This window comes from Pan paniscus, chromosome 12, assembly GCF_029289425.2.
Source record: "Pan paniscus chromosome 12, NHGRI_mPanPan1-v2.0_pri, whole genome shotgun sequence".
In the NCBI taxonomy this organism is placed as follows: Eukaryota; Metazoa; Chordata; class Mammalia; order Primates; family Hominidae; genus Pan; species Pan paniscus.
The window spans coordinates 117,120,038-117,139,081 of NC_073261.2; the positions used below are offsets into that span (position 1 = coordinate 117,120,038).

Consider the following 19,044-nt stretch of genomic DNA (forward strand, 5'->3'; position numbering starts at 1 on the left):
AGGTGTCACAGAGGTCCACTCAGTGACAAACACACACTGAAGGCCTGAGGAAGACTAGGTGTCACAGAGGTCCACTCAGTGACAAACACACACTGAAGGCCTGAGGAAGACTAGATGTCACAGAGGTCCACTCAGTGACAAACACACATTGAAGGCCTGCCTGAGGAAGACTAGGTGTCACAGAGGTCCACTCAGTGACACACACTGAAGGCCTGAGGAAGACTGAGGACATGGGTTCAGTGATGGCTTCCCAGTCATGGTATCACTGGCATGGACCTCTGTCCGGCAGAGGTGTGGACTGGAGACCAGGATTCATGCTGGTTTGGAACAATGACATTGCCAACTTAAGACACACAAAGCAGATTTTCAGAAGTGTCTGGTCAAGATAACATGCTGGCCAACCACAATTCCTAGAGTTAAGAGAAACTTAAAAGATTACCGCTCATGCTAAAAGTATGTAAAGATCCCATGTACAGTATGATAGTGTACTTTTTTTAAAGGACTGTCAATATACAAAACTTTAAAGATTAAAAACATTAAAAATAAAACCATGTCCATTTAAAAGTATTTTATTTTTTTCCAGTCAAATGACTAGTTAACAAGAAGAGTAAACTTATTAAACATGCTCTAATTATAAATCACTGCATTAAGGACAATGAAAATAATCAATTTCGGTTATACAGTATATACAGTTGTGCTGCAACCAAAGTAATCAGGTGAATGAACTGAATATCATACATCTCAAAATAGCATCCTAAGCTGCATATTATGTTATCCACCCCTTAACAGATCACACAGTTACTCTTAGTCTGTGTACATGTTCTGAGCCATCATCCCAGATCTGATGGAGAATGGCATGCAAAATGCCAGAATCCTGCAGCTGCAGTTCATGAAACATAAACTTTAAATATAAATAGATATCTACAATGTTTTTCTTTCTCTTAGTTGCTTTTTTAATTTGCAAGGAGCAAATAACTAAGAAAGGATATTAGCAGGGTCTATAATTTCTCCTCTGGTAAGAGTACTATTAGTTACTGCACAATAGCACCAAATTGTAGACTGGAAAAATATTTCCTAGGTATTTATGTACCAGTGAACCTGACAGATTAGTTTGGGACTGGAGTTCTAATGTTGATATGAATCAACTTTATTCCTTATATAGCTGGCACCAGGCGGTCAAAAGGCTGACTATAAAATACAGATGCAGGAGGATTGTTAAAATAGACATAAGTGCACTGTGCAAAATACATCTGTTTACTTAAATCTATGAGAAAATTAAATGAAGGGTTCAAACAGAAATTAACAATTAGTGAAAACAGATGTAGTGCTTTAAAAAAAAACAAAAACAAAAAACTACAGATCTAACACATTTTTACCCGGAACTTTGAAAGGTAAAAAGCGATTGCTATATAACATCATAAAACATTCCAGTTTGTTCTGTCTTCCTTTATAACAAAAACAAAAAGTACAATGCCAAAAAAAAAAAACTCTACACAGTCTTGCATAATAAAGACAAGCTGCTTCAATCAAATGCACCATCACAACAAATGCAGTTAACAGCATTGCTGCCTCACTTTCCAAGCCTATATGCAAATTTATTCCTTTACTTTTGTTAAAAGTCCAAGTGGGTATCATATGCCTATTTATTCTCAGAGTGCCAAAATTTCCAATATTCCTACTATGAATCTTACCCTCGCAATTACTAAATAGAGGTATGACAGTCAAGTTCATTAAACTAATGAATTTTGGTTTTATAATAGACAACCTAATCCCCTACTACCACCCCAAGTAGCTTAAGAATGATATGATGGCCTTAAACAGTAAAAAGTGGGATGTTTGGGAGTATTACCTGGGACCTATATATTTCTGATATGTTCTTGATTATAAACAGATGGACAGATTCAATTTCAAGACAGTGTGACTACCATTCCTGTTGGAGTATTATATAAATACAAGACACTAAACTGAGTAAACATTCTCCTGGGCTAGAAGGGAAGGCAGTGGTACACTCAGTAGGAAACAGCAAGTGATGTGTTAATACAGCGTGGTCTGCGCCACAGAATTCTACTGTGTACAGTCGCTTTCTGTGTGACTCAGGAAGTTCAAGAAGGCAAATTCCAAAACACCTAAAGCATATAAACTAATTTAAAAGAACTGTTTTGCAATCCATCATCCTTAGTTTTTAACCAAATTCAGGAAATGCAGTTTTATATAACCTGGAACAGAATGAACTGTAGTTACCCTACGTTGTCATAAACCATCAGTAGTTTTGTTAAGTATGATTGTTCACAACAGGTTATACATACATGCAGAATATAATGATAGCTGCAACCTCACAAATTAGGGCTAGAAAGTACAATGCTAATGTGTAAATTTCCAAGTTGCTTTTTAAACACTGGGTGGATTTCAAAGGAATATGTGTCTTTAAAGGTGAACTGATGGCATTTTATCGAGAAAGTTCAGAGCTGGGCTATGGACTTCTGAAGCAGCAGTTGACTGGCCGCCTAAAATAATAATTGTGATAAAGGTCACCAACTCCAGAACTGGGCCAAGGAATGCAGGAAGAATTTATTCATTAATGCAAACATTTTTAGGTTTAGCTAATTCCGTAGAGGCAGGATCTTGATTATGTATAATAGTTAAAATAACTTTTCAGTTCACCTGTTGGGAAATTCAGTTTTTCCTAATAAATGCATAGCAATGTTTCATGAAAACCACAAATTATAAAAACAATTACTGATATGTAAAAATTGCCTCTGAGTTTTTAAAACAGAGCAGTGGCATTAGAGAACATGGGCTGCCATACAAACAGTTCATGAAACTGGTTATCTGGCAAGAGTTTTGGTACCAATAACGAAACAGGAACATAACTGTTAATGCTTTTGTTCAGTAGCAATTCAGTCAGCGATAAAGTGCACAAATGACACCGGGAATGCGCCTTTGCGACCAGGATCTCCATCAATGTGGCCAATCTGAAATGGAGAAAAGTGTAGGTTGTTATTAAAATTCCAAATGTTGGTGGAAACTTTGAAGAGCATTACATAGAGCGTTTGGTGAAGAAAAGCAAGATTGGTTCAGAAGACTCTCTTCCAACAAGGAATTACTTAGGTAAAACATCCAAATGATTTTTGTCCTTTTTTCCTCACCACATTTCAAATAGTGCAGGCCTCTCCCGTGTAAGGAGCTCTTCCCAGCCATGTCCCAGATGTTCGCTCGTGGGGATGGCCACCCCCACCTGTTCTTGGGAGGCACACAGGTCAGCTGTCTGACCACTACTTCCCACTTGCCATTTTTCAATGAATGAATGAATGAATGAATGAATGAACTGAGTGTCACAAGTTTGTGAGCTGCAACGTCACCTAAAGTGGCAAAGGTATAAGTTGGCCCCATTTCAATGAGTTAAGTACTTGTGGAAGGCTTCACTCTATCCACTTATGTTCCCTCTTGGGTAGATACATAAATTATATCCAAATATGATCTCAAGAGTGTAAATGATGTAGGCAAATAAAAGGCTTAAAAACAGCCAAAATATGAATGGTGGGCTTTTTGTGGAGTGGGTGGGGGGTGCTGTGGTTATGGGCAACTTCTGTTTTCTTCTTTATGCCTCTATTTTCCAGTTTTGGAAATGAGCAGGTATTTTCCACATGGCTAAGCCTGTGGTCAGGTTGGCGCCCCTTCCGGATGGTGGGTTGTGGGCAACTGTGGGAGCTGGCTGGTTCCCGAGTAGCTGGGATTACAGGTGCCTGCCACCACACCTAGCTAATTTTTTGTATTTTTAGTAGAGAACCATGTTGGCCAGGCTGGTCTCGAACTCCTGACCTCAAGTGTTCCGCCTGCCTCGGCCTCCCAAAGTGCTGGGATTATGGGCATGAGCCACCGCGCCCAGGCCACAGACACTTTCAATCCATTAAGGGCAAACGAGGCCACAGGAAAGACCGGTGAACCCAGCTCTGCCAAATGAAGGCAGTGCTGCCTGGCCCTGAGAGCTCACAGCGCCTCTGGAGGCTGAAGACATGCAGTTTAAACACTAGTGGAAGTTCTGGGAGGGACAGTGACTAAAGACAGTGTCCAAACTCCTTGCACTCGACAAAGAAGTTCCCCTAAATCCTGTGAGTTCCCAGCTGAACTGTCTGCTCTGAGCTCAGTTGCGGAGCTGTGCCACTTGCATCTACTGTGTGGTGGGCTCAGCCTGGGGCTTTCTGTCCGCGCCCCATTCAAGCCGGTTCATCCACCGCCCTCACTGTCTGCAGCTGCCGCTTAGTGGGTGCTCACGAGATCACCTGCACCAGACTGTGTGTATGACCTCCCTGTCACAGATGATCCCACTAATGCTTAAAGATAAAAGCAACCTGCCCCAAGCCACCAGCCCCTGAGTGGCCAAGTCTGAATTCTTAGGTGGCCGGCACTCATCTTGCTCCCACACCCTGCTGGACGCCTGGGCGGCCACAGCTTGTTTCAGGACCAGACTCAGGCCTGGGGCTCTGCACTCTAGGTCAGCTCTTTCCAGACACCCGATTCCACTAATCCAGCAATGGGGGGTGATGACCTAGAAACTCAAGACCTCAAAATGAAGGAGTGTCATTTCAGGCCCTCATGAGTGCTGTGGAAACTGCACCCTAACAGGGGAGGAAGCCACCCTGGGGAATAATCAGGCCTGCTCAGAAGGGGGTGTCCATGGAGGAAGCAACTCCTGAGGATGCTAAGGGGCAGAGGCACCAGGAACTACATCTGGACTGCTCAGGCTGAGAAAACCTCACCTGCAAGCCCGTCTCTCCAGCCAGGTGGGCAGGGACGTGGCTCAGCCCCCAGGAACCTCCCAGGCCCACCCTTGACTCACCCACCACTCCTGGTCCTCCTCCCCGTCCACGATGATCACATCCCCCTCGGAGAAGGTGAGCTCATCGGGGTTGTCAGCCACACAGTTATAGAGCGCTTTCACCCGCTTAGGCTTCAACTTGGTCTGGGTCAGGAGAGGGAACAAAGGTTAGTGTGGCTGCAGGCCTCAGCTCTCAGGGCAGAGAGCTCAAGCACCCTGCCTCCCCCGGTCTCAGGAGTCCCGTACCTAGGCCTGAGAAGCCTGCAGATGCCAAGGTGGGGCAGGTCAGTGCAGCTCAGGAGCCAGGGAGAGAAAAGGGAAGAGCTCCCCACCAAGCAGAGAGAAGGGGCCAAGGGCTGGGAAACGAAGCAGCCGGGGCAGGGTACTCTGAGTGGGCCCATCGTGGAGCTGCGGCAGGAGGGCCAAACCCACCAGCTGCCCAGATCCAAGCAATCAGGTACCAAGAAGACCCCCGCCCTGCCCCAACCAAGGGAAGAGGGGAAGACTTGCTTCCCCTGAGCCCTTGTGAAACCACCTGCACCCCCCTGGCTAGAGCAGAGAGGCAGGAAAGGGGGCTCGTCACTTACTGCCTGCGACTTCCTAGGCATGGGTGCAGGGGGCTGCAGGACCATAGCATTGGACAGAGGACCCAGAGCTTCCGTTGCAGAGAGATCCACTGTAGGGCAAAAATGAAGCAACTTAAGACATCCCATCAATCACAGCCATGAGATGTAAACAATGTATAAGCCACAGGGTGTGTCTGAAAGCAGGTTTCCCCAGGTGTTCCGATCTGTTGAGGGCAAAGGGAACCTTCTGACTTGGATGCAGACCTTGGAGAGCTTGTGTGGCAGCGAGTGTCCCCCAGTGAGCCCGCCATGTCAGCAGGAGGGGACAGGTGAGGGGCCCCAGGACTGAGCTGCTCAGGAGCAGGGGTCTCGGAGGCCGAGGGAGGAGGGAGGATGGCAGGAGGGAGGAGGGAGGAGGAAGGCAGGGAGGAGGGTGAGAGGAGGGGAGGGGAAGGGAGGGGTGGAGGAAGGCAGGTGGCGGGGGAGGAAGGCATGAGATGGGGGAGGGAGGGGGAGAGGAGGAGAAGGGAGCAGAGGAAGGCAGGAGTGGGGGAGGAAGGAAGGAAGGAGGGAAGGAAGGAGGGGAGGAGGGCAGGAGGGGAGGGGGCAGGAGGGGAGGGGGGCAGGAGGGCAGGGGGGCAGCAGGGGAGGAGGGGAGGGGGACAGGAGGGCAGGGGGGCAGGAGGGCAGGAGGGGAGGGGGGCAGGAGGGCATGAGGGGAGGAGGGGAGGGGGCAGGAGGGGAGGGGGGTAGGAAGGGAGGGGGCAGGAGGGGAGGGGGGCAGGAGTGGAGGGGGCAGGAGGGGGGAGGGGTACAGGAGGGGAGGGGGGAGGGGTACAGGAGGGGAGGGGGGTAGGAGGGCAGGAGGGGAGGGTGGCGGGGGCAGGAGTGGAGGGGGCAGGAGGGGGGAGGGGTACAGGAGGGGAGGGGGGAGGGGTACAGGAGGGGAGGGGGCAGGAGGGCAGGAGGGGAAGGGGGCAGGAGGGGAGGGGGGCAGGAGGGCAGGAGGGGAGGGGGCAGGAGGGGAGGGGGGCAGGAGGGGAGGGGGGCAGGAGGGAGGCAGGAGGGCAGGAGGGGAGGGGGCAGGAGGGGAAGGGGGCAGGAGGGCAGGAGGGGAAGGGGGCAGGAGGGCAGGAGGGGAAGGGGGCAGGAGGGGAGGGGGGCAGGAGGACAGGAGGGGAGGGGGCAGGAGGGCAGGAGGGGAGGGGGGCAGGAGGGCAGGAGGGGAGGGGGCAGGAGGGCTGTGGAATGGCAGACAGCTGGGCCCTCCCTCAGTCCTGACCACCTGGCAGGAAACATCCCCCACATTGCCCCCATGGACCAAGCAGAAACAAACTCAGTCCCAAATTAAATAATTACCAGGTCCTCTCGGTTGGCCTTTGTTGGTCAGTGGGGTGGACTTGTCAGCCCTACAAAGACAGGGAAAAAGTAGATTTACTGCTACCGGAGGGCACCTGCCCCTTTCTCATCCCCTTTTATCAGAGAACCTTCTGAGTTCAAGCTCAGAGTGTGTGAGGTGGTTTCCTCCACTGTCACTTAGCTGTCTCTTTTTTATGGGAAAAGGAAGAATGAGAGGCCCTGAGGAAAGTGCTAAATTCAACGTTTCTGATCCTAAAACCAGGGCTTTTCCAGAGCACTCTGTCCACGTGAGCCTGCCACCGACGGCCAGGGTCTGGAGTGATGCTGGGCACTGGCCACTGGCCCCGCCCCGAGTCTGCTCAGCCCCTTCCCTGCCTTGGTCCCATCACATGAAAGGGCAGGGCTGAACCTTAACCTCAGGCCCAGATGGCTTTGCCAGGACGGGTCCGAGCACTCTGGGTCAGCGCTGTCCATGCCTCTGCCGTCCCTGCTTCTGGTAACCAATGTGGCTGACCACGGGCTCAATTCCCATCCATGAGCCTCTGGGCCAGCACACCCCAAAGCCACAAGGTAGAAACACATGAGTGAGGAAGTAGTTCTCAGGGCTGGCAGAGAGGGGTCCCTCATCTCGAACCTGCCACCTGGCAGCCCTGGATAAATGGGTTCTGGAGAGTCAGCATTTTCATCTGCAAAAGGTGTGACACAAGATCCGTCAACTCCAGAGCTAAGGACCAGTGCCACTGGCTTCAGCTCCCCGGTGGAGCTCCTGGACCTAGCATAAAGCCAGGCACAGGACGGGGGCTGGAGAAGCAGGAGAGGAAGACCAGGGAGGAAGGGAAGGGGAAGGCAAGGATGGGATTCTTTCCACTGTACGCTCCCGTCTGTCGACACTCCCTTCGCTGCTCGGAATGAACCCTGTCTGGCCTCGATGCTTGCAGTCCCAGAATGAAGGGAGAGAAAACATCACATGGGTTTTGCTCATACTCTGAAGGAACTGAAAAGGAACTTTGTTTTATTCCATAAAACAAAGACCCCTCCCATTTGACCAGTCTAGCCATTTGTTTTCCATCTGTGTCTCTGGGTGTAAATGTCTCTGCAGACATCACTACACTGACCTGGCTGACCCCCTGGCCGGCGTCATCCCTAACTACAGAACACTCGCAGGGAAGGCCTGATCCTCTGAGACAGCAGTGAGCAGACTTTTTCTTTAAAGAGGCAGATAGTAAACTTTTTAGGCTTTGTGAATTTTTTTTTTTTTGAGATGGAGTCTTGCACTGTCACCCAGGTTAGAGTGCAGTGGCACAATCTCGGCTCACTGCAACCTCTGCCACCCGGGTTCAAGCAATTCTCCTGCCTCAGCCTCCCGAGTAGCTGGAATTACAGGTGTGCACCACCACGCACAGCAAATTTTTTGTATTTTCAGTAGAGACGGGGTTTCACCATGTTGGCCAGGCTGGTCTCAAACTCCTGACCTCAGGTGATCTGCCCACCTCGGCCTCCCAAAGTGCTAGGATTACGGGTGTGAGCCACTGTGCCTGGCCTTTGTGTTTGTTTTTTGAGTCAGGGTCCTGCCCTATTACCCAAGCTCGAGTGCAGTGCGGCAATCAGTTCACCGCAGCCTCGGAACTCCTGGGGTCAAGTGATCCTCCCGCTTCAGCCTCCTGAGTAGTTGGGACTACAGGTGCACGCCACCATGCTTGGCTAACTTTCAAAATTTTTTGTAAAGACATGGTCTCACTATGTTTTCCAGGCTGGTCTCGAACTCCTAGTCTCAAGCAATCCTCCTGCCTCGGCCTCCCAAAGCTCTAGGATTATAGGTGTGAGCCACTGCACCCAGCTGGTTTTGTGGATTCTAGCATCTCTGTTTCAAGTATTCAACTCTGCCACTGTGGTGTGAAAGCAGCCCCAGACTACATAAAAAAACAGGTGTGGCTAATGTTCCAATAATATTTTCTGAGTGCTGAAGTGAATCTCACACAATTTTCATGTGCCACAAAATATCCTTTTGAGGCCGGGCGCAGTGGCTCATGCCTGTAATCCCGGCACTTTGGGAGGCCGAGGCGGGTGGATCATGAGGTCAGGAGATCGAGACCATCTTGGCTAACATGCTGAAACCTCATCTCTACTAAAAATACAAAAAATTAGCCGGGCGTGGTGGTGGGCGCCTGTAGTCCCAGCTACTCAGGAGGCTGAGGCAGGAGAATGGCGTGAACCCGGGAGGCAGAGCTTGCAATGAGCAGAGATCGAGCCACTGCACTCCAGCCTGGGCGACAGAGCGAGACTCCGTCTCAAAAAAAAAAAAAAAAAAAAAAAAAATATATATATATATATCCTTTTGATTTTTTTTTCCCAACCAATTACAAATATAAAAGCCATTCTTAGTTCTTAGCTCATGGCCCTAAAAAACAGGCAGCAGGCTGGATGTGGCCTGTGAGCCATAGTTTGCTGACTCCTACCCTAAGAGAACAGGTGTGAAAATTCACATTTATCCCAGAGACAAAATCACCGGTGGTGGGGAAGGGATAGCCTCCTTCACAAGGAGGACGTACCAGTGTATTCCTTTACAGTCAGAACTCCACTGGGCGCTGACGACATGACTCCGTCCATCCTCGTCTGTCCTGGGTAGCCCTAACCTCACTTGCCCTGCTTCCCTTTTTCCTGCCAGTCAGATGTGAAACCAGGTAAAATTGTGTTCCAGAGGAAACCTGTCCAGCTCCCGCCAGCTAGAACGCTTCTGAGAACAAGGAACCTGCACCTCACAGCTGACAACCACAGTTCTCAGAGTCCCGATAACTGCTGGCAGCTGATGGCTCCTTAGCCAGGACTTCAACACATGATTTGTTTCTCTCGAAAAACAGCAGCATGGAAAGTGTAAATCCCAGGGAGTCATAAGGGAAGGCAGAAGAAAGCCCAGAAGCCAAGAGAAGCATGGCCTGTGGCCACTTTGGTGTAGAGGCAGAAATAATTAGCACTGGAAAGCCCATTTATTACAGCATAATTCAGTAGCTGTTTAAGACTAGGAGGGCACAGATATGCATATTTTATTTTTATTTTTTTGAGACGGAGTCTGGCTCTGTTGCCCAGGCTGGAGTGCAGTGGTGTGATCTTGGCTCACTGCAACCTCCACCTCCTGGGTTCAAGTGATTCTGCTGCCTCTGCCTCCCGCGTAGCTGGGATTACAGGTGTGTGCCATCATGCCCGGCTAATTTTTGTAATTTTAGTAGAAATAGGGTTTTGCCATGTTGGCCATGCAGGTCTTGAACTCTTGGCTTCAAGTGATCCACCCACCTTGGCCTCCCAAAGTGCTGGGATTGTAGGTGTGAGCCACTGCGCCCAGCCCTGCATGTTATATTTTAGAAAGTTATCTTGCAAAGTAGCATTTAAAAAGTTTTGGGAGTCTTCTGGTTAAAATGGCAGATTTAAGTACATTTACTTCCATTTCTTTCCAAGGAAAAGGATTTTTAAAAATTAAACCTAAAAGAGGTGAGGCGCGGTGCCTCATGCCTGTAATCCCAGCACTCTGAAAGGCCAAGGTGGGAGGACTGCTTGAGCCCAGGAGTTCGAGACCAGCCTGGGCAACATAAGGAGACCCCCACCTCTACAAAATATAAAAATAAATTAACCGGGCATGGTGGTGCGTGCCTGTGGTCCCAGCTATGCGGAGGCTGAGGTGGGAGGATCACCTGAGCCCAGGAGGTCGAGGCTGCGGTGAACCGTGATCACACCACTGTACTCCAGCCTGGGCAACAGAGTGAAAGATAAATCACAGTCAACCTAGTTATCTCAGGAATGGAATCCCACTCCAGCAGTGAGGAAGGCCCTGAAATGCTCCTATCTGTAGTCCTGAAGTGTCCTCAGAAGGCTCAGGACCCTCTGGAAGGGGAGAAAGGCAAGGTAGTATGCAGAAGAATTAGCCAAAAATCTGTCTGAGGAGCTCCTGAACCCCTGGAATCTCGCCCCAGCTCTGTGTAGCCTTAGCCGCTGCCCTGCCCAACCTACTAAGGACAGGAAGCTTCTATTCTTGGAGAGGGCAAAACGGACGGTGTCTGGATGGGGGATACCAGGTGCGGCTATTGGGAATATCTTGAAAAACAGAGGGACTAAGTAAAAGTTTAACTTTATTTCTCTACTCCTAAAAAACTTCAGGGATGGGCTGGGCACAGTGGCTCAAGCCTGTAATCCCAGCACTTTGGGAGGCCGAGGAGGGCAGATCATGAGGTCAGGAGATTGAGACCATCCTGGCTAACCCGGTGAAACCCCATCTCTACTAAAAATATAAAAAATTGGCCAGGCGTGGTGGCGGGCACCTGTAGTCCCAGCTACTTGGGAGGCTGAGGCAGGAGAATGGTGTGAACCCGGGAAGCAGAACTTGCAGTGAGCCAAGATCGCGCCACCGCACTCCAGCCTGGGCGACAGAGCAAGAGTCCATCTCAAAAAAAAAAAAAAAAAAAAGAAAAAAAACACAAGAAAAACAAAACAAAAAAACAAAAACACAGTAGTGCAGGGATTACAGATGTGGGCCATGGTGCCTAGTCTCCAAATTCTTTTTTATTTTTGAGATGGAGTTTCGTTCTTGTTGCCCAGGCTGGAGTGCAATGACGTGATCTCAGCTCCCTGCAACCTCCGCCTCCCGGGTTCAAGGGATTCTCCTGCCTCAGCCTCCTGAGTAGCTGGGATTACAGGTGCGTGCCACCATGCCCAGCTAATTTTTTTGTATTTTTAGTAGAGATGGGGTTTTGCCATGTTGGCCAGGCTGGTCTCAAACTCTGGACCTCAGGTGATCCGCCCACCTTGGTCTCCCAAAGTACTGGGATTACAGGTGTGAGCCACGGCGCCTGGCCCCAAAATCTTTATTGAGAGGTGGAACTGATGACTTCCTTGTGCCACTCCACAGTCCTCTCTGCCCCGACTGTGTCTGAGATGGTAACTGAGCAGTGACGTATGGCGGAAGTCATTCCGTGCCAGCTTCCAGGGCCAGGCCTCTCTCTGGGGACCTGTCCGTGGACCCAGCCACCGTGATATGAGGAAGCCCATGCCAGGGACATGTAGGTGTTCTGGTCACAGCCCAGCTGAGACTCCGGCTGACAGGCAGCATCAGCTACCACAGGGGGGGTGAAGAGACTCTGACCGTAACCCCCAGCCAACGAGTCACCTCCTGTGTCCAACCACCCCCAGGCTTCGAGTCCTTTCAGCGAAGGCTCCAGATACTGTGGAGAAAAGACGAAGACCCCACAGTACCATCCAAATTCCTGACAATCTGTCAGCAGAATAAACTGGCTGTGCCTCATGTCTGTCAGTCTGGTGTGGTTTGTTACTAGAACAACTGAAATCAGAGATGTCAATGTGAACTCATGGATTTCAATACAGAAATATACGGAATAGAGAGATAAGTGGTGTATGTATGTATCCCTGTACATGTGTGTATATTTCCAAGTTCTAACAGCTCAGAGGGCCTGTGTGGGAGCAGTGACTCTCCACCTAGCCCCCAGAACTTGGCCTCTAAATATCATTTCCACTAAAAGGAACCATTTCCCACCATAAAGATCCAGATTAAGAGCCACGAACTGGGGCCTGGTGCAGTGGCTCACGCCTGTAATCCCAGCACTTTGGGAGGCCGAGGCAGGTGGATCACGAGGTCAGGAGATCGAGACCATCCTGGCTAACACGGCGAAACCCCGTCTCTACTAGAAATACAAAAAATTAGCCAGGCGTGGTGGGAGGCACCTGTAGTCCCAGCTACTCAGGAGGCTCAGGCAGGAGAATGGCAAGAACCCTGGAGGCAGAGCTTGCAGTGAGCCGAGATCATGCCACTGCACTCCAGCCTGGGTGACAGAGCTAGACTCAGTCTCAAAAAAAAAAAAAAAAAAAAAAAGCCACGAACTGGACCCATCTGCAACAAGGGGCATTATTTGGACAAACAGCTAAGCTTGACCTGGGTCTAAGGATTGGGTGGTGTTTCTACATCCGTGTTAATTTCCTGATTTTGCAGGTGGTATTGTGTGATGCAGGACAATGTCCTTGTTTGTGGGAAATCCACGCCTCACACCACAGAGGGTCTATGTGTTCAAAACAACCTTGGGAAAATAGAAAGAAAACAGAAACAGAGACCACCTGGGGGGTGAGCAGCAAATAGAACCCAGAAGCCTTGTGTGTTGAGGACACTTTGTCTGAATTCATTCTGTGGACTTAAAATGTACATTTGTAAGACATTTTTACAGTCTAAAAATCCTCCAGTTATTTTTAAGACCCTTCAGCCCCGATGAATTAGTTATGTGGCGCCCACGCTGGAGTAGGAGCCCTGGGGATTGCAAACATTCCTGCAGAGCCCTGGGCAGGTGAGGTCAGAGGGCAGGAGCACGGATGGCCGAGCTGACTGGGGGTGGCTTACCCCGGTGCAGGCTTCTTCTGCGGGAGGCGGCTGGGCGGCTGTGGGGGCAGAGGTGGGGGCCTGCTCTGTGAGATCCCAGGCGGGGCAGGCTTGCTCGGCTGGCTCAAGGCTTCCATTACGCTGGGCGTCTTGGCAACGGGAGGGGGCGGCGTGGGGGTCAGGGGATCTGCGGAGGACAGGGAGAGACGTGCAGAGGGTCAGCCGCCAGGCTTCCCACTCAGGCCTCCTCACTGGAGGCTTCTCTGAGAAGGGCTTCAGTTTTTTATTGCTATTTCCTAAGGAAAAACCTGCTGCTATTTCCTTGCCAGTTTTCAGAAAACTATTCACAGGGAGGAAGCAGGGAGTCCTTTCCAAACTAATAAGGAAGCTGGGAGCCTAAAGTTAGGATGACAATTTTTCTATCAGCCTGTGAGTGAGTATTTTCTCAGCTAGAACTCCCTGGGGGAAAGCCAGCAGTTTCCTGCTCTCCACTCAAAGACCCAACAGCAGGAGGCAGGGGCCCTCAGCTCTGCCCGGGGAAGCAGGGCCTGCTTTGCACATCGACTGACCTGTGGCCAAAGGGATGAGGCCCTACCCACTTCATCGGGCTGCTGGGCAGGGTGGATCTGAGGAGAGATGGGAGCTACTAACTTAGTAATGGCTCCTCAGTCTCCAGAGTGGGTGGGTGAAGAGCTTTATTAGTGTCTACGTTTTACAGACAAGGAGGCTGAGGCCCACGGAGGGGAAGAGCTCTCGTCAAGGGTGGCAGAGCTGGTAAGACCTGGAGGGAGGCTGTGAGTCCAAGTCTCCTTCCTCCGTCTCTCCTCCCTGGATAGGCATTAAGCCCTCTCTAAATGTCGGGCTTATCATACTGGGCCTCAGGATGGGTAACACATAAGGCGCTGGGTTTCCCTCTGCCAGGAAAAGCCAGGAAGAATGAGGCCTTCAGCTACACAAAGAGGAAACTGGCGTGGGGAAACATGAAGGGATCCAGCTTATGATCTTTCTATCATTATTGTTTCCTTTTTCCAATTTAAAGGAAAACTCAAAAGTCTGACTCTAGCACACAAATGCAGCCCCTGGACCACCAGACGGAGAGGCAGGAAAGTGGTTCTGGCCTTTGGTGTGTTCGCCTTGGAAACCTCTGAAGACTCTCCCAGACCCACTGCTCCCGGCTCTGCTGCCGGCATGTGCACACACGGCACTGACTCTAGCTGGGGCTGGGCTGCTTTTAATTTTAACTTACTCTAAGGAAGTCACAAGCACCTTGGCTCAAGAATTCTCATGCGCTGGAAGCAATGAAGCCCAGAGATGCTGGACTCCCCACTCCAGGGCTGCTGCAGCAGGAGACAGGGCAGCATCCAGGGCTCGCTTCTCTGATCCAGTGAAAAAAGACTTTAGTTCTGTACACTGGAGAAAAACTTCTTCCTAAAAACCTCCTCCCGCTTCTTTCCCCAAGGTTTTCAGGACTTTCAACCACATGTTGATATTAAAGAAAACATGCCAGGCTGGGCGTGGTGGCCCACACCTGTAATCCCAGCACTTTGGGAGGACAAGGCGGGTGGATCACTTGAGCCCAGGAATTCGAGCCTGGGCAACATAGCAAAACCCTGTCTCTACAAAAAATACGCTTGCACCAATAATCCCAGCTACTCAGGAGGCTAAGGCAGGAGGATCCCTTGAGCCCAGGAGTTGGAGGCTGCAGTGAGCCATGATTGTGCCACTGCACTCCAGCCTGGGGGACAAAGAGAGACCCTGTCTTAAAAAGAAAAACAAGGCTGGGCACCATGGATCATGCCTGTAATCCCAGAACTCTGGGAGGCTGAGGCAGGTGGATCACCTGAGGTCAGGAGTTCGAGACTAGGCTGGCCAACATGGTGAAACCCCATCTCTACTAAAAATACAAAAAAAAAAAAAAATAGCTGGGCATGGTGGCAGGCTCCTGTAATCCCAGCTACCTGGGAGGCTGAGGCAGGACGATCTCTTGAACCCGGGAGGCGGAGGTTGCAGCAAGCCAAGATTGTGCCATTGCATCCAGCCTGGGCGATGGAGTGAGATTCTGTCCCAAAAAAAAAAAAAAAAAAAGAAAAAGAAAAGAAAAACAAAAAGCCAGATTCTAATCCAAGTGACTGTCCCAAAATATTGAAAATCACCAAATGGCCAAAGGAAAAAGAAACCCTGGGGTACTGTGTAAAGGAGGAAATGTTGCTGAAATGCTTTGGAAGACAGAGGAAGGGAGTGAGGAAGCTACTTGGTGGTGCAGTGTGGGGACAGGCAGGGGTTTGCAGCTGTGACGAAGGAGGCTGGGGGAGCTGAGAGCCCTGCACAAGAGCCACAGGGAGCCATACAACACGGGGCACTTGGCACGTGTCTGTGCCGGCAGCTGTGTGGCTCCAGAGAGCACCCCCCGCCATCCAGATCTACAAAGCCCACGGGCAAGAAAGGAAAAAGGAAAAAAACGTACTGGTAGATGTCACGCGAAGAGGGGGCAGCGGTGGATGGACAGCTGGCGGATCTGACGAAGATCGCTGCCGGCTTCCACCGTCCACACTTACAGAGTTTGTCTTCCACAGGGTGTTAGCAGAGGAGGCTGTCTGAACTGAACCCACACGCATGCACACAGACGCATGCACACACACATACACGTGCACACACGAACAAAAACAGAAACAGAACACTGCGTTATTGATCCTCCCCCTTATGAAACGGTCAGTATGACCCTTCTACCTAGAACCCTCAATGCTTTTACTCCTGTCTCCGGCATGTGGAAGATAGACACTGATACTCGCTAAACCAAAGAGGCTTCAAGGACTATTCTCAGCAGGTTTTCTCAATCCATGAAATTTAAAATTCCTGAGTTTATTTATCAAATATCAGTATCATTTGAAGAAGGAAATAAACAGTCACAATGTTCTCTTGCGAACACTGCACTTGGAGCTTCCGGAACTTCTGCTCCTCTCCACCCTCCCACCGAGTCCTTCCCATGGGCCGTGGGAGTCACCACCGTGTGAAGAGGAACACCGTGTGCCCAGCTGGCACAGGTGGGGGGCAGAGTGCAAATCAGACACTAGAGGAGGGGCTCTCTCTCCCTCCCTCCCGCAAACATATTTCTGGCTGGAAGCAGACACAGATGACACCAATCAGGTTCAGGTGACCCACAAGAGATGGCATTTTCCAGGTCACAAGCCCTTCTTCTGCCTCACAAACCTCCAAGCTCAGGTGCACAGGGCCCAGGTGCTAGGTGTGACCCCATGTTGGAGGCTGTGCACGGCCTGTAGGGCAAAGGCTAGGCCTAGAAATGGGCCAGGCCACTGGGTCCAGAGGAAGCCTTCGAGCTCCTCCCCTGGGGAGCCAGGTCTGCCCCAAATGCAAGGCTGACACTGTCAACTCCATTTGCTATTTATCTGCATGTGAGAATTCCATCCAAGACCACATGTGGGCTACACAGAGAATGGTGGAGATGGCAGGTAAGGGGTATGACCTACATCACTGGAAGAAGAAATGATGCTAGGGACAGGAACGGCAAAAAGAAAAAGGAAAAAAAATCAAAACCCTTGAATTCCAAGACTTCGGGAAACCAGGAGATTAAGAGTTTACCCCTCCATGACCCAGTGGAACAAAATAAAATCTTTCCTCCCGTGACACACACAGTCAGCAAAAGCCACTGCTGGGAAGGAGGATGATCAAAATCATCTTGATTGTGGGCCGTAGAAAATTGATGCCTGCCTGCAGGATCTGGGAGAGGCGGGGAGAAAGCCGCACCCACCCTGGGCCCCGACCAGCCAGCCTGGGGGTTTGACTGGGAGGAGATGCGACTGTGTGGCTTCATCTTGTAGCTGCCTTCTGTGCTCAGGGACGTCCTCATCAAGCCAGGGATGGACGCGGTCTGGGATGTGGGGTGTGTGGGGACAGCAAGCAGTTGGCTTCTGGGCCTGCCTGGGGGAAGGTCTGCTCTCAGCAGGTTTGTTCTTCGGGGTATGACTCAGTGACTCACATGACAGGTTCATTGTCACTTCTCTGGGCCTCCCTGAATGACAGGGGCAGAGCCGTGTGAGGGTCTGTGAGACACCCAGGATGGCAGGGAAGATGGGCCCAGCAGCACAGCCGAGTGTACGTGCAGCACAAAGCTGCAGCCGTCTGCTCAGCCCTGGGCCAGGTCTCCCGGCCTCAGCCACCCTCACGCACCGACCCGGCCTGCCCAGCTAGCAGCTACCACATAAGGACAGTTTGGGATGTATTTGGGGACGTGGGCTCCACTCCATCAGCGGCTCACAGCGGCCACAATGCCTGGATACATGCTCTGTGCAGACTCTTGTCCTTCCTGGGCCCCCCTCCCTGCATCAAAGTCTCAGCAGCCCCCTTCATGTGGGAAACCCTCTGAAGGCCACGGCCACGACTGGAGCTAAGCCCAGAGCTGAGTGGGTCACTCGCCGGACCTGCCTTCAAGGAGCACCGTAGCCAGCTGCTCTTCAGGAATGAACAAATTACCTAACTTTTGAGAGCTTTGGTTTGCGTATTTCTAAAAACAGAAAGTGTCACCTGTTGAGTCAAACCCTCCAGGTTACAGCTGAGGTAAGAAAAGCATGCTTTTTGCCCTAAGACACTGGTAGGCCCACAGGGCTGGTTTTGTATTTTACAATTAGGCCGAGCATTGTTCCCCAATATCTTTTATGGGGATCATGGGTAAGAAGTAATCGCAGGGGCCATGAGCTGGACCAGATGAAGGCAGAAGAGAAATAAAAAGGAAGAACGAAGGCCTGGGAAGGAGTGGAGAAAGGTAAGCAGAAGGGTGCAGAGGGGAGACCTGCAGGAGTGTGTCTTTTGGCCCAGCCCCGGGAGCCCAGTTGGCCACCTCAGGCTGCCCTGGGGGAGTTCCCATGTTACCCAAGCCAGGCAGATGCCACAACTCTGCCCAGAATAAGAGTCAAATCAAGAGACTCTACCACCATCTGGCCTGATAAGAATGATGGAATCCCTTTAGGAAGCAAACAGAAAATGACTACAAAACAAAAGAGCCCAAAGGTCACTGAGTTGGAGGCAGGGCAGCTGCAAACTTCCCAAACCACAAAACAAGACCCTCTATATATTCACAGGGATGACTGACAGCTTCATACCTTTGCCAACATTCCGTGGAGGAAGCGGGGGGGCGCTGGTGGTGCCGGGGGCTGCAGGCTGGGCGGGAGGTGGGCTGCCACTCAGGAGGGCTCCGTAAGTCTCATTCTGCAAGATGCTGGGCATGAAAGCCCTCTGCTTGTCCTTGGCAAGGTTTGCAGCATCTCTGGCCAAAGATACAGCGTTAGACTGAAGCTGGTTGGAGCCCAGCTGGTAGAAGCTGATGGGCCGGTCTTCCCGCCGGTTGGGACTGGGCTGCAGGAGAACATCAGGGCAGAGGCGTGTGAGACAAATATGAACTGCTCCTGGTGATAACATTCAACACAGGGGTGAAAACCTCACTGACACCAACTCTGCTGGGCCTGGTACCATTTGAGCTCTCAACTGTTGCCTGAGAGCTACAAGTTGCGTGAGAGCTGCAAGAGTGAAAATTCACTCCTCCTTGTGTCTCGTGAAGGAAACACACACTGATATGGTTTGGCTTTGTGTCCCCACCCAAATCTCATCTCGAATTGTAATCTTCACTTGTCGAGGGAAGGAGGTGACTGGATCATGGCAGCGGTTCCCCTCTGCTGTTCTTGGGATAGTGAGTTCTCACAAGACCTAATGGTTTTATAAGGCAGTTTTCCCTGCTCTCGCTTGCTCTCTCTCCTGCCACCCTGTGAAGAGGTGCCTGCTTCCCCTTCTGCCATGATTGTATGTTTCCCAGCCATGTGGAGGTGTGAGTGAATTAGACCTCTTTCTTTTATAAGCTACCCAGTCTCAGGTATTTCTTTACAGCAGTGTAAGAACTGACTAGTACACACACACATACCAAAAAAGCT

The 19,044-nt window shown here is 50.7% G+C and overlaps 1 protein-coding gene across 3 annotated transcripts in view; it reads right to left on the bottom strand.

The window, feature by feature from the left end:
• Window positions 1-553: 553 nt before the first annotated feature.
• The window catches only part of ASAP2 (ArfGAP with SH3 domain, ankyrin repeat and PH domain 2), a 199,520-nt gene continuing 181,029 nt past the window's right edge, over window positions 554-19,044 (bottom strand). For 2 of the 3 annotated variants that reach the window (XM_055108257.2, XM_034952582.4), the window contains 7 exons: window positions 18,223-18,475; window positions 15,573-15,707; window positions 13,130-13,295; window positions 6,742-6,791; window positions 5,404-5,492; window positions 4,838-4,960; window positions 554-2,972 (listed from right to left, as the gene is read on the bottom strand). In XM_055108257.2, the coding sequence (XP_054964232.1) occupies window positions 2,898-2,972; window positions 4,838-4,960; window positions 5,404-5,492; window positions 6,742-6,791; window positions 13,130-13,295; window positions 15,573-15,707; window positions 18,223-18,475 (891 nt within the window). In that variant the 3' untranslated portion in view covers window positions 554-2,897. The remainder of the gene's footprint in view (window positions 2,973-4,837; window positions 4,961-5,403; window positions 5,493-6,741; window positions 6,792-13,129; window positions 13,296-15,572; window positions 15,708-18,222; window positions 18,476-19,044) is intronic. The other variant, XM_034952586.4, reaches the window with a different exon arrangement.